Source organism: Cyclopterus lumpus, chromosome 15 (genome assembly GCF_009769545.1).
Source record: "Cyclopterus lumpus isolate fCycLum1 chromosome 15, fCycLum1.pri, whole genome shotgun sequence".
NCBI lineage: Eukaryota > Metazoa > Chordata > Actinopteri > Perciformes > Cyclopteridae > Cyclopterus > Cyclopterus lumpus.
Window position 1 is genome coordinate 20599621 of NC_046980.1, and position 16782 is coordinate 20616402.

General features: G+C 42.7%; 1 protein-coding gene across 1 annotated transcript; it reads left to right on the top strand.

Moving 5' to 3' along the window:
- Positions 1-2778: 2778 nt before the first annotated feature.
- rel (v-rel avian reticuloendotheliosis viral oncogene homolog) lies at positions 2779-16124 on the top strand. Its single transcript, XM_034551438.1, has 11 exons — positions 2779-2875; positions 3258-3296; positions 4491-4630; positions 4783-4931; positions 5638-5729; positions 11079-11219; positions 12664-12768; positions 12979-13197; positions 13334-13399; positions 13516-13590; positions 13867-16124. Exons 1-11 carry the CDS (start codon positions 2869-2871, stop codon positions 14781-14783), a joined length of 1950 nt encoding a protein of 649 aa, XP_034407329.1. The 5' UTR covers positions 2779-2868; the 3' UTR covers positions 14784-16124.
- The last annotated feature ends 658 nt before the right edge of the window (positions 16125-16782 follow it).

Consider the following 16782-nt stretch of genomic DNA (forward strand, 5'->3'; position numbering starts at 1 on the left):
ACAAGAGGTCTGCAAGCCGTGTGAGCATGTGATCTGTATTTGATGTGCAGTCATGTGCCAGAGGTTATCCTCACCTCACCATGACACAACATTTACACTGTAATATGATGTAACAAAATAAGTGTTGCGTAAGTGGCCGAAATAAAGTCTTTGAAATCAATCACGACGTACTTGATTACGTTTTTCTGGTGGCAAAGAGGGGTCACCGTCCTAAAATGTGAAAAGAGTTAAATTACTCTTTAATGACCTGTTGCTTCGTCATAGAGTGGTAATAAAGCAGCATCATGCAGTCAGTCATGTGTGCACACGGACAAACCAACATCACCGTGAACGTTTGAACCACTCACAATGAGTTCCCTGTACTTCTTCTTCAGTCCCTGGTGGCGCTCCCTCAGCTGGTTGGCCATCAGCTTGTACTGGTCTCTCTCCTGCTGACAGGTGTCCAGCTCCTTGGACAGAATGAGGAGGGCCTCCTTCTTACTCTCCAGCTTGCGATTGCACACCAGGAACTACGAGGAACATGTGAGAGAACACAAGGAGAGAACAGAGAGCGCTGGTATTACGAGAGGCCTCGGTGTGGATACAGCTCACCGTCACTCCTCTAGCTCTGGGTTGACTCCAGGGGGCGCAGGTCTTTCCCCTCCTTATCCATCTATCATCGGTTCTTGGCTTTGTTCTTTCAAACAGGCCCGGAAGGAGACGGTCACATGACTTAACTGATACCCGGACAGTTTCCTACGAGGTGGAAACACACACACACACTGGAGCCAAGTGTTTAACGTGTAGAGAAGACGCGGCAGAGGGAACGGCGTGGACCCTGATAGTGCTCACACTACCCAAATGGCATCGCAGAACTGCGCATATGCAGAGGTAGTGTGTAGTAAGGTGTGTAGTACGGTGTGTGCAAGGCCGTAGGTTTGACTCAGCATTGGTAGGGACACTGCCAGCTCCCCCCCCCCCCATATAAAAAAAAAACATAGTTGATATTATGTTGAACAGGCAAACCTTATTAAAATATATGAACATTTGTGTAACTTGGAACTGATTTAAACATAATTACAGTAATAAAACCTTATGTTTAAATACAAAACAGTATTCTGCACCAAATAAATAATAATAATAAATAAATGAGTAAGAAAAGTTCTGCTAAAATGCCAACATAGTGTAACAGTATATTCTATATCCAAAATATATATATAAACAACTTTTACCAGTTGTGTAGTGAAAAAAAACTAAATAAATTAGAAAATGTTAAATCTATCATCATTTTAATTAGACTGAGCCTTGCCTCCTGCTGTGTTTTAGCCATTGCACGTAGTAGTTGTGTGTGAACTGGTGTTTTCTCCAATGCATTTGTTGTTACAGCATGATGGTTTGCTCGCTATGGCGATTAAAGCTTTCAATGGCATTTTTCCAGTTACTAAAACCATTTAAGCAGAAGGCTGGGTCATTCTTTTTCCAGAGTTGTCTTTTTGATGGTAATGCTTTGACACACTCAAAACAAAGTACCTTTTTCAATGTAGGGCTATAATGCAGCCACAGATACTGACTGTACCACTTTGCCTGAAACCGTAACTTTTTGTGCTGAAGTTGCTGTAAGAGCAACCAGAACTTAGCCTAGTCTGCACATGCATGTTTTAACATAATAATAATTAACATAAAACAGTGTTTACACTGTCAGCCATTATAATACACCTCAACACAGAATCAATGTAAGACCTCACCTGGAGCCCTGATGGTCCAGCTGCTGCTTCCTCAACCTGCACTACATCTGCACCTGAATGCATCTCAAAAGGATGCAGGTTTGAACTGTGTTAGCCTGCTACTAGCTAACTAACAACGACCCTCTGGGTGTGGTGAACAAACTTTGGATATCTCTTTTCTTTTTTGGTGTCATTTTCCTATCTACAAAGCACAACATGATCAACAATATCAATGCTGAGACCAAACAAAATACTAATATGAGGCTTTATTAACTACACAACGGTGTTTCTGACTCCAGCCAATTAAATGACAGCATCTTGTCTCGCGGGCTCGAGGGCTTGTTGGAAAACGTGGAAATGTATTGTTCACACGGGCGACGAACATAATATAGATAATAATACGAATGAGTTTGCAAATATATTGTGCACAATTATTTTTTTCGAATTAACAAAATATTGTTGAGGACAATTGTGTCTTTCCCAAAACTTTGGTCGTGACTAGTCCCTATGGACCATATGCAAACCTACGCCATTGCGAAATCATGCCCATCATGTGCACCATTTATAATAAAAACATTTGTTTTGAAGTTATGAGGGTTGACTCTTGGCTCACGCAATTACAGTCCAGTCAAAGCACCCATTAATCTGGGTATATGCTAAATCAAGTGGTGCTTTTTGTTAAATGTTCCCTTCGAAGAGGCTCCTCAGTTGGTGCCGTCTGCATGTGGGGACATGCAGCAGTTCTGCTGTAGCTTCAATGTTCACCCATTACTGTTTTAATAAAATGTGCTCATTATATATATTTCTTCGTGGCTTTTTCTCCAAACTGAAGGCTGCTTGTCACGTGCGTTCTCGGGGCCTACACCCCCCACACAGCCGGCCTCTTATCTGTGAGTGTGACACACTTGTGAGCTCTCTGCGCGGCCCTTTCGAGGCACACGAGGGCAGTGTGTGGCGATGAGTGACTCCTCCCATCGCTCTCGCTGCCGTGAGTCATGCGGCTCTCCCATTGGTCAGTTCACATGGAGGGGGCGGAGATGGAAGGGGAATTCCCCCCCTCGCTGGTCGCCTGTAACAAATGTAACTTTTCCTCTCCACTGTCACTCATTAAGCTCTGTGTTCTCCGAGAGACAATAACCCGTGCTACGACCGAGCGTTGTGCATTATGGATGGTGAGTAGCAACAACTTTATTTACTGTATAATAATGATAACTCGTAGGAGAGGTTATGACAGAATGGAATAACCTCAACAATCATGTGACTTAAGTGTGGTGTATATTAATATATTGAGCGTGAATGTACGATAGCAACATTAATGTGCTTGTTTTATCTTAATGAAATACTATTTACCCTATCATGAGTGTGTGTTCAACAACACAGTGAAACTTCCCAATTGGAATAAGTGTCAGTGCAGCTTTAGCAGGACTGAATGCACTTTTAAAAAAACACAACAAACCAGTTTCGTTGTGAAATGTTATTCATCTGTCATGTTATCACCAACTTCAGTGTGGTCTTGCTTGCTAAATATCTCCCCCCCCCCCCCCCCCTCCACAGTTCTTATGTCCTCCATGCTAGGGGACGATCCACATCTGAGTAAGTGCATTTTAATACCCCAAAAATAACGCTTAAAAGAGCCAAACAACCTCTGAATGCACAGAATGGCCTCTTTCACTTCCTCATTGAGCTTTTTAGTAAGCGTTGCTTCTTTCTTTCTATTTTACCTGACAGTGTGGGTATATTTGAGGTTCCTCTAATCCACTTCTGTATAAAAGTCAATATGTTATAACATTTCTGTGACCCTGAGCGCCATCGCCTCTCATTTTTTAAGCAGGACGCTGTGTCGACTGTATGTCGGCAACTTGTCTGAAATGGTTTCCTTTCCAACCAAATGCTTTCCCAATTCTAACCAACCATGTGCAGACTAACTGCTAAATCACCTAATTCCACGCTTATTGGATTGGTTCAATAATCCAATAAGTGTGGATTTAGGAGATATGCAACCAATCAACTGTTTGTGAATTCTTTATGTGCTGAAAGATGTCCATCCAGTGTTGTTTTTCCCGTCCATCTAAAGATGCACTTTATGGTTCTCTCTTGTCAGCTTCAGCTAAATATATATGAGCTCAGTGTTTGTGTTTGTCAATTAAAACCACATTTCTTTTGAGTTTAGAGGGTTTGATTTTAATTTAGTTTCATATTTATTCTCTTCATTATGGACCCAAGAGCTTCCTCGTTGCCAGTGGTTTGGTACAACTTTGTTTAATGAAATGTTAAGTAAAGAGGTCAAACTGAAACACAAAAGTATGGTTTACATTCCGTACTACCTTGTCATTTCAAGTGTCGATTTGTAAAACTAAATGTTAAATAAATAGATAAATCACTGTTATACAAACCTTTAGGCATACCTCCACAATGCACAGAGAGAACCACTAAAACACAGGCTTCAGGATGTTGTGCTGTTCATTTTACACAGTTTTCTGACATTTTATAGAACCAAATGATTTTTTTACAGAAGACATTTTGAAGTCAAGTGTCAAGTTCCAGTTTCAACTTCAAAATGATCAGAAACATGTTCAATAACAAAGTATTGACTGTTTGATAACTAAAAAAGAAAAAAGAAAAAAATGACCAAAATCTGTTACGCAGCCATGCTTATTCAAAAGAAATAACCAGGGGGGAAAGTATTCATGGTTTTTGTTGAACTGAATCCATCTTCATCCGCTCCTCTCCACACCCTGTCATTGACCTTTTGTTCCCCCCCACCCCCATCATCTGCGCTCTCTTTAGTGGCTGAGCCGGCCATCCAGATCTACGAGCAGCCCAAGCAGAGAGGGATGCGCTTCAGGTACAAGTGCGAGGGTCGCTCGGCCGGGAGCATCCCCGGCGACAAGAGCTCCGACAACAACAGGTCCTACCCGAGTCTGCAGGTCGGTCGCTGGGGCCTTAAGGACCCACTCGCTGTGTTCTGTACATAAACTGCATATTCCCCTCTCTCTCTCTCCTTTGCACCAGTGCGCCTAAATAATAAATAAATGGTGCTCCTCCTCCTCCTCCACCTCATCCTCCTCACTTCACACAGATCCTGAATTACTGCGGTAAAGGCAAGGTGCGTGTCCACTTGGTGACAAAGAACGAGCCATACCGGCCGCACCCGCACGACCTTGTGGGAAAGGACTGCAAGGACGGATTCTACGAGGCCGAGTTCGGCCCCGACCGCAGGGTGATCGCGTGAGTTCCCCCCACCCACCCTCACAACAGCAGCCTGTGTGGCTGTCGACATCGGAGTTGCTACAGTCTCGGTCTTAATCACCATTCAAATACCCTTTGTTGCACACACACTCACACACTCACTCATTCACTACATCATAATCACTTTGCTCTCTATTAATAGTATTTAGTGTTTCCTCTTGAATACAGATACACACACATACACACACAAAGCATATTTGTCAAAACAAGTCTGTGATGCGGGTGGCAATATAGATTTCCCTGAGTGACATCACCCATATTTGCTGTGAGTTAGAAAGCGTGCGTGTAAGAAAGGGGGGGGTGGGACTCGTTCATGTGTTTGAGAGTTTGAATGAGTCATTAACTCGCGTTGCTTCAAAACTGCTGCAACTCGTGTAGTAAATTCAGATCAATCTCAGCCCTTGTATGCAGATCAAAGGAATTGCTCTCGCAGATTTGGGGTCAAACATTAAACATTAAATCATCGGTTTGTGGTAAAGTCAGACGGGTTGGGGTAAGTGCACGATCACTTTGACCCTCACCTTCATTCTTTTTTTTGTGTTTGTTTTTTGTGTTTGTTTTTATACTTTAGGTGTGGCCCTGCGCGTTTTGCGTATTAATCCCTTTTTAGCTTATTGCAACACTGTAAGAGTCCCGTCACTTTTTTCTCACGCCCTTGTGTTGTTGTGTTGTCATTTTGATGCAGTTTCCAGAACCTGGGCATCCAGTGTGTGAGAAGGAGGGAGGTGAAAGAGGCGATCGTGCAGAGGATGACCCGAGGGATCAACCCCTTCAATGGTGAGTCCCCCTGCTCTCATCGTCTGTTCTTTTCAACCCACTTGTGTCGTAACAGGTTTGCTTTAGAACCTGACTGCTACTGTTAAATACACATCAGTGAGCCACACGTTCCTTTATCATTGTCAGCATAACTTCTGTGGTTTACTTTGGGTAAACTACACTAGAGCACCCAATGTGTATTAATCCACAGCTGAAAATAGTCCCCAACAAATGCAGTATTTATTTACTATGCTATATTTCATTTAATAAAAGCTACAGCTATTTTAGGAGCCCTTAAAAAAAATGCAACTATATCTGCGGTTCGTTTTTTAAAGATCTATATCTTCAGTAGAACCAAGGGCTCGGGGGAGTACGTTTGTCAATATATAGGCTACCAACATATTTTCCTCTGCTGTTTTCTGTGGTTCTGTGAAAACAACCGGCGCCACAATATGAAAAACAAAGAGCTAACATGCTAACAAAATGCCTGTGGCTAGCTAGAAAACATTCAGCATGTCAAAGGATAATTCTTGCATGTCAACCTTGTGCCTTGACAGCTAAAATGATGATGGGACAAGTTAGCAAGCTATTACCAAGCTAATATGAGCTATGTGTTAGCATAGCTAGCTTCGGCACTTGCCAACACAATGGCGCAAAGTTTTCTGACGTGGCCACACTGTGAGACATGTCCATCAAAATGCCCGAGCTTAACTTACAGAAATGTTGGAACGTTAGCTAGCTTTAAACTGACATTTGAACAAAATGCTTGCTGCCCATGTAACGTGTGCCAGAATCCCACTCGTTTAGCTGATGCTTCACCGTTGTCTTCTTAAAGGCAGCATATAAAAATATATATATATATATCAAATTGATCTGTAATCGAATTTATCCCCAATAAGCCGGTATCCACGAATGATACCAGTTAATTAATATATAATTCAGGCTCATATTAGCAGTGGACAATGTAAGGAGTGTATATTAGTGTTCTTCTGCTGTTAGTGGTCCACCTGCTGTTGGTTACTGCGGATGCTGCTGCTGCTCCCCCTCCCCCCCCCCAATCCCCCCCTCTTCTGTTACTGTTAAACAGGTTCAAAACAGTTCAAAAGAATTGTTTTTGTGCTGATTGACCCAGTTCTCAGGCAGCGGAGAGGATTTTTCCTTGAATCAAGTCAGAAAAGGGCTCTCTTGCCACCACACCGCTGCAGCCGTGCCATTTCCTCAATGCGCTTTCATTCTGCGGTCCTCCGGCGCAGACAGGCGGCGCTTCTCGTGTACAAACAGGCGTTGGGGCCTACTTCCCCATTCTTAGTCACAGTTGCTCAATTCAGCACGGTGCAGGGTGCCACGTGAGGGCTGGGAATGCAGGATTCATTAAAAGGGGGGAGGGGGGGGCGGGCCCACGGGGGGTTCCCCCAGCTCTCAGAGATGCCGATAACAGTAGGTTTATGGTGCTTTACTGGTCTGTAAAAGTACGGAGGGTTTACGAGCACGTTTGATTTAGACATGTATGCTTTGAGTTTTTTCGGGGCTTTGTTGTTCGCATGTTTTATTTTGCGAGTGGCAACAAGTGGTGACTGAAACAGCTTGAGTTCACCAGATACCTGCTAACCACTCACATAAAGGACTGCAGATTATCTTGAGCAACCTGGGTAATGATTTCTGAGACGCACCACTGCCGATATCTCCAAAAATAGGCAACAATCTAAATAAATAAATGTTGATAAATGATAAATGTGTTGATTTTGAGGTTGACCTTCTCCTTTTAATCACAAAAAATATACCATAGCAATACAGACAGCTAAAGTGGGAAATTAACCCCCAGTAACCCCAGTGACATGCTCTGTCTACTGAGCTTCACCATACTTGACCACATTAACTATTCTTTTAACTTTTATTTCAAATTTAATTGGCGTTACCGGTCGGACACCACAGACTCAGGTCAAATGTGTTTATCTGACAGGCCGTACGATGGGCAGCTGGGCGTCTTTTTTTCTTCTTCTTTTATTTACCCGCTAACCTTCCCCTCTCTTCAGTTCACTTCTGCTGTGAAACTCAGCTGCTTCCTGTGTCACTCACACACACACACACACACACACACACACACACACACAAACACCGTACACACTCAAGCGAAATGCTGTCGGGCGGGCCACATCGGGGTAGTCAAGTGGAGACTAATGCTGGTTAATTTAGTAGAAAGCTCACATTGGCAGTGCTAGCGATGACACAAAAATTAATCATATGCGTGTGTGTGCATGTGTGATGTCGTAAATATGTTTCCGTATTACTACGTGTTCTCAGTTCGCATTCGAGTGACACACCTGGTAAATGTTTTTCACATGGGGGATGGTGTTTTCTTGTCATAGGTGTGGCCATACATTAGGTTGTTCTATAACGTCAAACGGAGGCTCAAATAAGGGCAGATTAGATTGGAACGAAGCCTTTCTACGAGAGAAGCTCCCTTGATATGATGTTTGTGATGTTTTTTTTCCCCAGGCGCACAAAAGTGAAAACATAATTTCACGAGTCAAAATTCTCTGCTTCAGCGGTAACGAGGGATGAATTGTTTTTGTTTTTTTTGTTTCTGAGCAGCGTCGACATATGGTATCCTGGGGGAGAGCGATGTTGAGTAATATTGGCATAAGTTTGGTGATTTCCAAATATCCATAAACGTGAATGCTATCGGCCCCAGAGAGGAAGTGTCCTTCCTCCGTTTCAGCTCAGCTGAAGAGGACATTTTCCCGTCCGATTGGCCTTGTACTTTTTATTTTATTTGCCACTGCCAAAACAATTGCACTATATTCGCACCGTCCTCTATGATGTGATGAGCGATCTTACTTCTGTGTGCTGTAAAGCAACAACATTGTAGTTTTTAGTGGCCTGAGAAAAGACACACACAAACCGTAGCGATGCGTGTGAAGCTCGGTGAAATCGTGAGTCATGCAGTGGAGATGCTGTTTGTGGTGAGGCCTTGGCACCTGCCTCCCCTTCTTTCTCACTCTCACACCTCACCGCTCCTCCCCGCCGTCATTACCAGTCAGTAAATTACCTCGTCCCTCTTTGCAGCTCTTTCCAGTGGTCTTTCCTCCACACACACACACACACACACACACACACACACACACGCACACACACATTCACTCGCCGCTACTTTTACCGCCAAAGGTTAATCGAAAATGACTCGGTGTTTTAAAAAAAAGAAAGAAACTGAGCACCTGTGTCCTGCCATAACAATTTGACATAATTAATTAGTGCCTCACTATGCGGATAATTGAGCTTGATTTGCATACAACCTGAACATATACATCTCTAGAGAGAGAGACAAACACACCTAAACATATTACAATATAGGAACACTAGAAAATGCACGAACAAGCTGCACGGTACTCATTTGGCATTGAAGGTGTCATGAATGATATGTGATGAGCACCTTGGAAGCCATCTTTGTTATCATAAATAATGCTTTATTGATCAAATGTAGTTTTCTTGTGTCGCAAAGAAGGAGCTACAACTAGCATTATATGAATTTATTGAAATGAATTAATGTGCCAAATATAATGTTTTTAAATATGTATATAGAAGTGTAAGTGATATCAGTTCCCCCCTGTTTCCAATCGTAATGCTAAGCTAAGCTACTCATCTTCTGGTTGTCATATCGGTGATTCATAGTTAAACAAACAAGGTTTGTTGTGTAACTGACAGACCACAAATGAGCGTTCTCATTTACCTTCTGTACTGTGGCGTATTAACCAGGGAAATGGCATATATTGGCGTAACAATAGGGATTTAAATCAAATCCTTCGCATTTGATTGAACTGCTAGCTCCACACACCCCTCCCTTGTCGCGTAAAGTTGCAGATTAATCGATGGATGAATATCGCCATAATATCGGTTAAAATGGCAGACTTTCACAGGAGGAAAAGATCATTGGATTTTAAAACAAAAAAAGAATGCACAATTTGACCTGGGATGTGATCTAAGAGGAGTTTAAATGCATTTTAAATTGCACAGCTGCGGCGTCAATATGAGACCCAAGCCACAAATTTGATGACTTCTGATTGAGCAAAATCCAAACAGACTCGTAGCTGTACCAATGACCTGGTGACTGCACTTGGACTTGAGCCGGAAGGGACATCAGTACTTAAAGCTGTCTGTTTGTACTGAGCACGTCCAGTTAGAGTGAGTTAGGACCAGGAGTTTCCCTCCATCTCACATGCTGCTGCTGCTGTTGTTTTTGTTGTTGCTGTTGTTTTTGTTGTAGTAGTTGTACACTGATGTGTTTCACGTAATCAAGGATTCAAACAGAGTTCAGCTTTTGACTTCAGTCCCACCACTTTCACACACGTCAGGAGCCCTCATGGTCACTCATGCAGGGGCGTCTCATCTCTTGCTCCTGCTGATTCTCTCTCAAACACACGCACACACACGCATGCACGCACGCACACACACACACACACACACACACGCACACACACACACACACACGCACACACACACACTCACACGCACACACACACAGGCACTTCTTTCCACCACAAGTGTGACGTCGCGGAGCGTCACCGCGGTGACAAGTTGTAGGCGGGAGGTGGCCTCGGCATGAGCGCGATAGATAGAAATTGAGAAAGATGGAGGAAGAAAAAGTAGGCAGATATGAAAGCTCTCTGTGTGTGTGTATGTGTATGTGTGTGTGTGTGTGTGTATGTGTGTGTGTGATAAAGCTCTCCCTTCGGGGTGTGCGTCGCCTCTAAGGGCGGTATATATGACGCGCGTGTGTTGATGAAAGTGTGGGCTGTAGATGCTTGAAAAAAGCTTATCTGTGACGCGTTTCGGGGACAGCCTACAGATGTGACAAGATGTATTCATCAACACGTGTCTCATTAATTGTTTTTTGCACATTTGGTTAATTCTGTGACTGAATTGATTACAATGCAGCTGCACCCACGTTGCACCCGTGTCCAGCCATGCAGTTATTAGGAGGGTTCATTCTATGCTTCAAAATGTCTGCTGTCGTTTGTTTGTGGTGGTCAAAGAATGAAAAGAAACTGCTTTTTAAGAATTCAACAGCAAGGTTTGCTCTCATAAACATTGTCCTGGTTCCACAAAGGTATTCACAGGGACTACTTTTTCAGTAGAAAGAGTAACCAGAACATTGTTTCTGTAAAAACTTGAGCCTAAAGTTATGTGCAAATGTCATCTTTTGTGCCACAAACAAATTTCCATAAGACTGCAAAGACCTCAGAGACAGACAGCTGGAATGTAACTAAGTACATTTGCTCAATAACTGTACCCAAGTAAACTCTTTATTACATATACTGTATTGTACTTTTTACCTTACTAAATATGTGTGTGTGTGTGTGTGTGTGATCTCAGTGCCACGTGAGCAGCTGCTGCAGACAGAGGAGTACGACCTGAACGTGGTGCGCCTGTGCATCCAGGTCTTCCTGCAGGATGAGAACGGCCACTACACCCGACCGCTCGTCCCCATCGTCACCAACCCCATCTACGACAACAGTGAGTTGAACGGTCTGCGTCACAGTGTGTGTTCATGCTGAAGTCATGTCAGGCGAACCTCCGGGTTCACATGATTTTCAAGCGCTGATGATGACGTAACATATGAATTTAAAGCTGAACATTTGGTCATTTCATCCTAGAATGAACTTAATATTCTAATAATTGTCAAATGATTGCTGGGGATTGGGGCAGACACTCCAACAGACCTCAATAGTCACTCTACAAGAGATTCAATGAGCCACCTCGGAATTACAACAATGTGCGAAAAGGAACTTGCATTACTTAAAAGGGTTTGTGCCAATCAATCGCTGCAAAAGGAAAACCCATCTTCGTCATGGTTTTCATTTATTTAAATGTTTTGTTTGAGTTTTGGTCAATAGCGGTAACCAAATGATTACGCTTATTCTACATAACTATTGAAAACTATGTGTATGCTTCGTAACTACTAACTGTGGCTAGCTAGAAAACATGCACTGGGGCTCATTGTGACTTTCACATACAGTATGTACCTGTAGCTTTGGACGCAAGTGGGCCAGTACAGGCACTTCTACATTTTCCTCTTTGGCCTACCACTACTCTTTCATGTGCGCCGATACTTCTCACAAGCTGCCGGTACTCTTCTCGGCCCTCTCCATATCAGGTTTTCTACTAATTCATAATTTCAAAGGTTTTCCCTGCTATTAGGTGTGCAGCGCCAGCATCTTTTTTTTGCAAATGCTGACGTCCTTTTGTTGAATAATTAGTTGACTGTTAGTCATAAACCCCTTTTTTAATTTGTCAACAAATATATAATGAAACCGGCTATTTCGATTAACAGAATATGATTTTAAAGGGCAAACATTGCGAGAAGAATGAAATGTTCAGATGAACGCTTCGCTACTAAAATATGCTGAAATAGTTATCAAACTATAGCATGTCTTTTCTTCCTGGGCGTTAGCCTATAGTAACCAAATAATAATGGTCTAAAATAATGTACAATTACATAGTTTTACGATAAAAAACGTTAAATTCTCTTTTGGGCACTGGCACTTCCACTTAAAGCATTGCGCTCAAGTGTTTGTTGCAAGACCTGTGTCCAGTAGTTATTCGCTCAACGCTGTTTTGAGCGTTGCGCTTAGTGAACTACTTCAGTGTTCCTCACACACATTGAGAAAGGGGAAGCTCTTTATACACACTAAGCCTCAAACAACACTGTTGCCATGGAGCACTTCCTCTTCTGACTGCAGACATGTGACTCAACCTGCTGAGGCCTCGACTGTAAACTGAGTGTGGTCTTTTTTTATTTTTTTTTAAACCACACGACATCGACTCGATCAAGTCAAGGCAGATTCTGACGTTATCACTGTTGGAAATACAAACGTTATCTCACTTTTAGAATGCACATTGACTGAGATGTGCTGCCTGTGTTGGGTTGAATGGTTACAACCTGTTTCTGCATCGTCAGGGGCCCCAAACACAGCGGAGCTGAGGATTTGTCGGGTCAACAGGAACAGTGGCAGCGTCAAGGGAGGGGATGAGATCTTCTTACTGTGTGACAAAGTACAAAAAGGTACAAAACTATCAATGTTCTGTGGACCTTTGCAATCAGCTAATTGGCACTTTATTGTTTCACACGTTTGACTGATTTTTCATATCCTGCATCAATTTTTTCTCTACATTGTTTTCCATCCATGTTGCTTCTCGTAGCCATAATGGCCATCATTTTGCATGCTCATTCAGTTTTCCATTGCTGTCTTCCCATCATCCCCCTTTCCTCCAGACGACATTGAGGTGCGATACTTCTCCGACGACGGCTGGGAGGCCAAAGGCTCCTTCTCTCAGGCTGACGTTCATCGCCAAGTGGCCATTGTCTTTAAGGCTCCTTCCTATTATAACACCTCCATAATGGAGTCTGTCACCGTGCAAATGCAGTTGCGCCGGCCTTCTGATCAAGAAGTCAGTGAAGCGATGGATTTTAGATACCTGCCCGATGACAAAGGTAAGCAGAGATCTCCTTCTTTTTGTTATTAACTCAAACTCTCACCATTTGTTGGTGTACGCTGGTGGTTTTACAGGAACTGGGAGGTCTCAGGTGGATTCCAGTGATACATGTGAACATTTTGCATTTGCTTTAGATCCTTACGGCTACAATGAGAAAAAGCGCAGAAGAGAGCACTTGATGAGGATATCGGGATTGTCAGGTACGAGTTAAGGTTCTGTTTATACAGTACAATCCCATCTGATATGCCCACAAGTGCATGTATGAGTTTCAGTATTCATGTGTGCATTGTAACAGAGGTTTCTGGCCTTTCTTTAGGTGTCCCTTTCTCTGGTCTGACTATGAACCGGCCAAAAGCGGTGCCACAGAGTACCATGAGTCACATGCGAAAAGGTAACTGGTTTAACTTTGTTTCTCTCACATTGCAATGGTTAGATGTTAAGGCAGAAAATATATATCACTTCCATCAAGATCAGGATAGTAGGGCGACTGTGGGTTGATGTGTCCGTGAGCAAGACACTTAACCCTGAATTGTTCCCTGTAGCTGTGTCTACAGTGTATGAATGTAACATGATTGTAAGTCGCTTTGGATAAAAGCCTCAGCTAAATGACATGTAATGTAATAATACTGCCCTGCTATCACATTAAATGTCAATGCATGTTTTCCAGACCTCAGCAACATGTACCTGAGGCAACAGCCCACACCTCCGATGCAGCAACAAACTCCTGTATTCAACCAGCCCTTCCAACCAGGCGCTCCGAACGTTATGATGACATCACAGGCTCCCAATGTGCCAGTCAGCCATACATGGGCCAATCCCAACCCAGCACTCTCAATGGATACAGTCACCATAAACCAGACTGGTGCCATGAGCAATCTTCCACGTCCTAATAGCAGCAGGCAACAGCAGCCAACCCGTGGCTCAGGGTACCCCCACAGAGTGGAGCACAGCGGGTTTGAGAATAACACCCTCCCTCAGCTCTCCATGAGGGACTTGCAGTGCTTAGATGCAGCCCCCCAACCTCCTGTGATGAGCCAGTTAGAGTCACAGACACTCTTCCAGCTGCAGCACCAAAGGGAGGAGCTTGTGTCTGAGACCCGGCCCCAGAACCATCTAGGCAACCAGAACCAGGGTCTCCAGACTGCGTGGTCCAATTTCACTACCCTCAATCCAGTCCAGAACACCTTTAACGGGTCAGTACGTGGAGGTGGAGGTGGAGGTGGGTCACAGGGTCTGGGCTCTTTCTCCTTCCTAGGGGGAATGGAAGGGGATGATTTTCTGAAGGGCCTGGTGGGAGGAGGGCCTCAGATTGGCTTCCAGCTGAAGCAAGAGCCCCAGATCAGAGAAGAGACCCATGCTTCCGTCATGCAATCCCCGAGGGACAGCCAAGAAAATACTTATACCAACTTGCTTCCTCGTTCTATGAGCAATGGCACTAACATGAATCCAATGGCGCAAGATGCTTGTAGCAATATCCATCCTCGTAAAAATATGGAAAATACGTATTCAAGCAACAGCATGGCATCCGAAGGCCACTTTCTAACTTTGGCTGACTGGATCAAAGCAACTCGGCAAAGCGACTAAGAGAGACATTTTTGATATCAATAAATGGACAGAAGCAGCTCAGAGGAATACCTTAGTCTTGTTTAGCCTTGCAAAGACAGAAATGTTGCTTCATCCATTCCGGACAAGTAAGGCTCAGTGGGCAAATTACATTCAACTATTGTCAGCCATTTGGAATCTACAACCACACAAAGGCATTGTTTCTTGGAGGTGCAATTGATTACGAACTAATTCCTTCTTTAGGAAAGACTTTACCAAGGGATTGTTCCTACACTTGATTGGCCAACCATGGCGCTTGGTAAGCAGTCATTGGTCTTTGCTTCACAATATTAATATGGAAAGACACCATTCTCCTAAAAATTCTGAATCAAATTTGATTCCTTGATACATTTTAGACAACAACCATGCAGTTTCAGAACCTTTTTGTATTTATATTACGGACGCCTGTTCAGGTTCCACCCTAACCTTTAACCTCCGAACTGTTAGGGTGTTTCAAGAGGTCGTTAAAACTATTCCCCCTAATTCATTGATTGGTTTCCAGCTACTGGTGTTAAGGGCCTTAGTGGATATTCTACAGACTAGTCAATCATACTTATTAGTTATTTTGAGTTCAACTGGCTTCTGCATGGCGAAGTATGGGGATAAAACACGAGGATGTAAAGATGACCAACAACCTGCTGACGGTTTCCAAGCCAAAAATATAATTCAGCAGAAGTGAATGTAATACTTTCTTTCTTTGTCTTCATCAGGTGAAGTTTGATTCACTGTGAACACACTGTATAATAGAGTAGATGTTTGATCTTGAAAAAGAAACGGAGGCAAATGTTTAGGATTTGAAATGACAGCAGACAATATGGCTTATTATCATGGCTTTACACTTTGTATTGCTTTGGGAAATATTCATACGTATTCTACTGTTTTATTGATTTCTTAGCAGAGTATTTGCTGTTAAATGCACTCTGTATATACATATAAGCCGTAGTTGAGAGTGAAAGCAATACCCATGCTGAAACGCTCAAGGTACTGACATTTCCATTGAGGAAGTGGGAGGAAACACATTCAGTGTTGTCTTTCCTTTGTAATGACTATGTCATAACAGTGATCACATGCGTTATCCAGAGTTCTTTAGAGCATTTCTACCAGATGTTTTTTAGATAAAAATGTCAATTTTGTGTTTTATACATGTTTCTCTTGTTCAGCCAAGCATATTGATAGCTTTGCAGAGTGCCTCGCTCAAGGACACATGGCTATTTGGACACATTGTTGATGATAAACAAACTGTCAACTGTAGTTTAGCTCATTCTAGCATGTTGTTTTTGTACTTGTATGCCTTCCAGAAGTAAATATTTTTGATGACTACTTTTGTATGGTTTGCTATTTTTCAATTTTTTCAACAAGATCAGTTCTTAATAAACAGTCTGTCTTATTCTACATGTTCCATGTTGAGTTTTTTTTTTTTGCAACCAGAGGTGACACGAGAGGGTGGAGAAAAGTACAGCCAAACGTCATTTTATGGGCGACCAAAATGTCACAAATAACTTTCATGAACTGAAATCACTGTTTAAGATTCAAGAAAACATGGACAACACCCAGACAAGACCTGTCAATCACAAGGTAGCCAAGTCCGAAAGCATACCCTGCTTTATTGTTTATTTTACTCTAAATGGACCATCGTTTATTAAATTAACATCGTTCTGTATTGAAGAAGACTTGAAACTCAATTTTACAATGTTTACTGAGGGAATAAATCAAGTGAGAAGAAAGAATAAATACAAGTTTGAGGTATTTCAACCTCAATCACATTTGTTAGAGTTAACAGGTAACACACTAATGCATCAGTGTGGTTGCTACTACTACCTGTGGTTTAATACAACATAATTTATGATTTACAAGAGTGGTTCAATTACAACCTGCACACTTGTGTTAGTCTCCCAATAGTGTGCCAAAGTTCCCAGATGTGCTCATAGGTTATGTTTTGAAGTGCAACTATGTCGAGTGACCTACGACACCGTGAATCAAT

Coding starts and splice junctions, on each gene's coding strand:
- rel (XM_034551438.1), top strand. Junction 11,220..12,663: donor CAACCCCATCTACGACAACA/GTGAGTTGAACG, acceptor CTGCATCGTCAG/GGGCCCCAAACACAGCGGAG. Junction 13,591..13,866: donor CATGAGTCACATGCGAAAAG/GTAACTGGTTTA, acceptor CATGTTTTCCAG/ACCTCAGCAACATGTACCTG.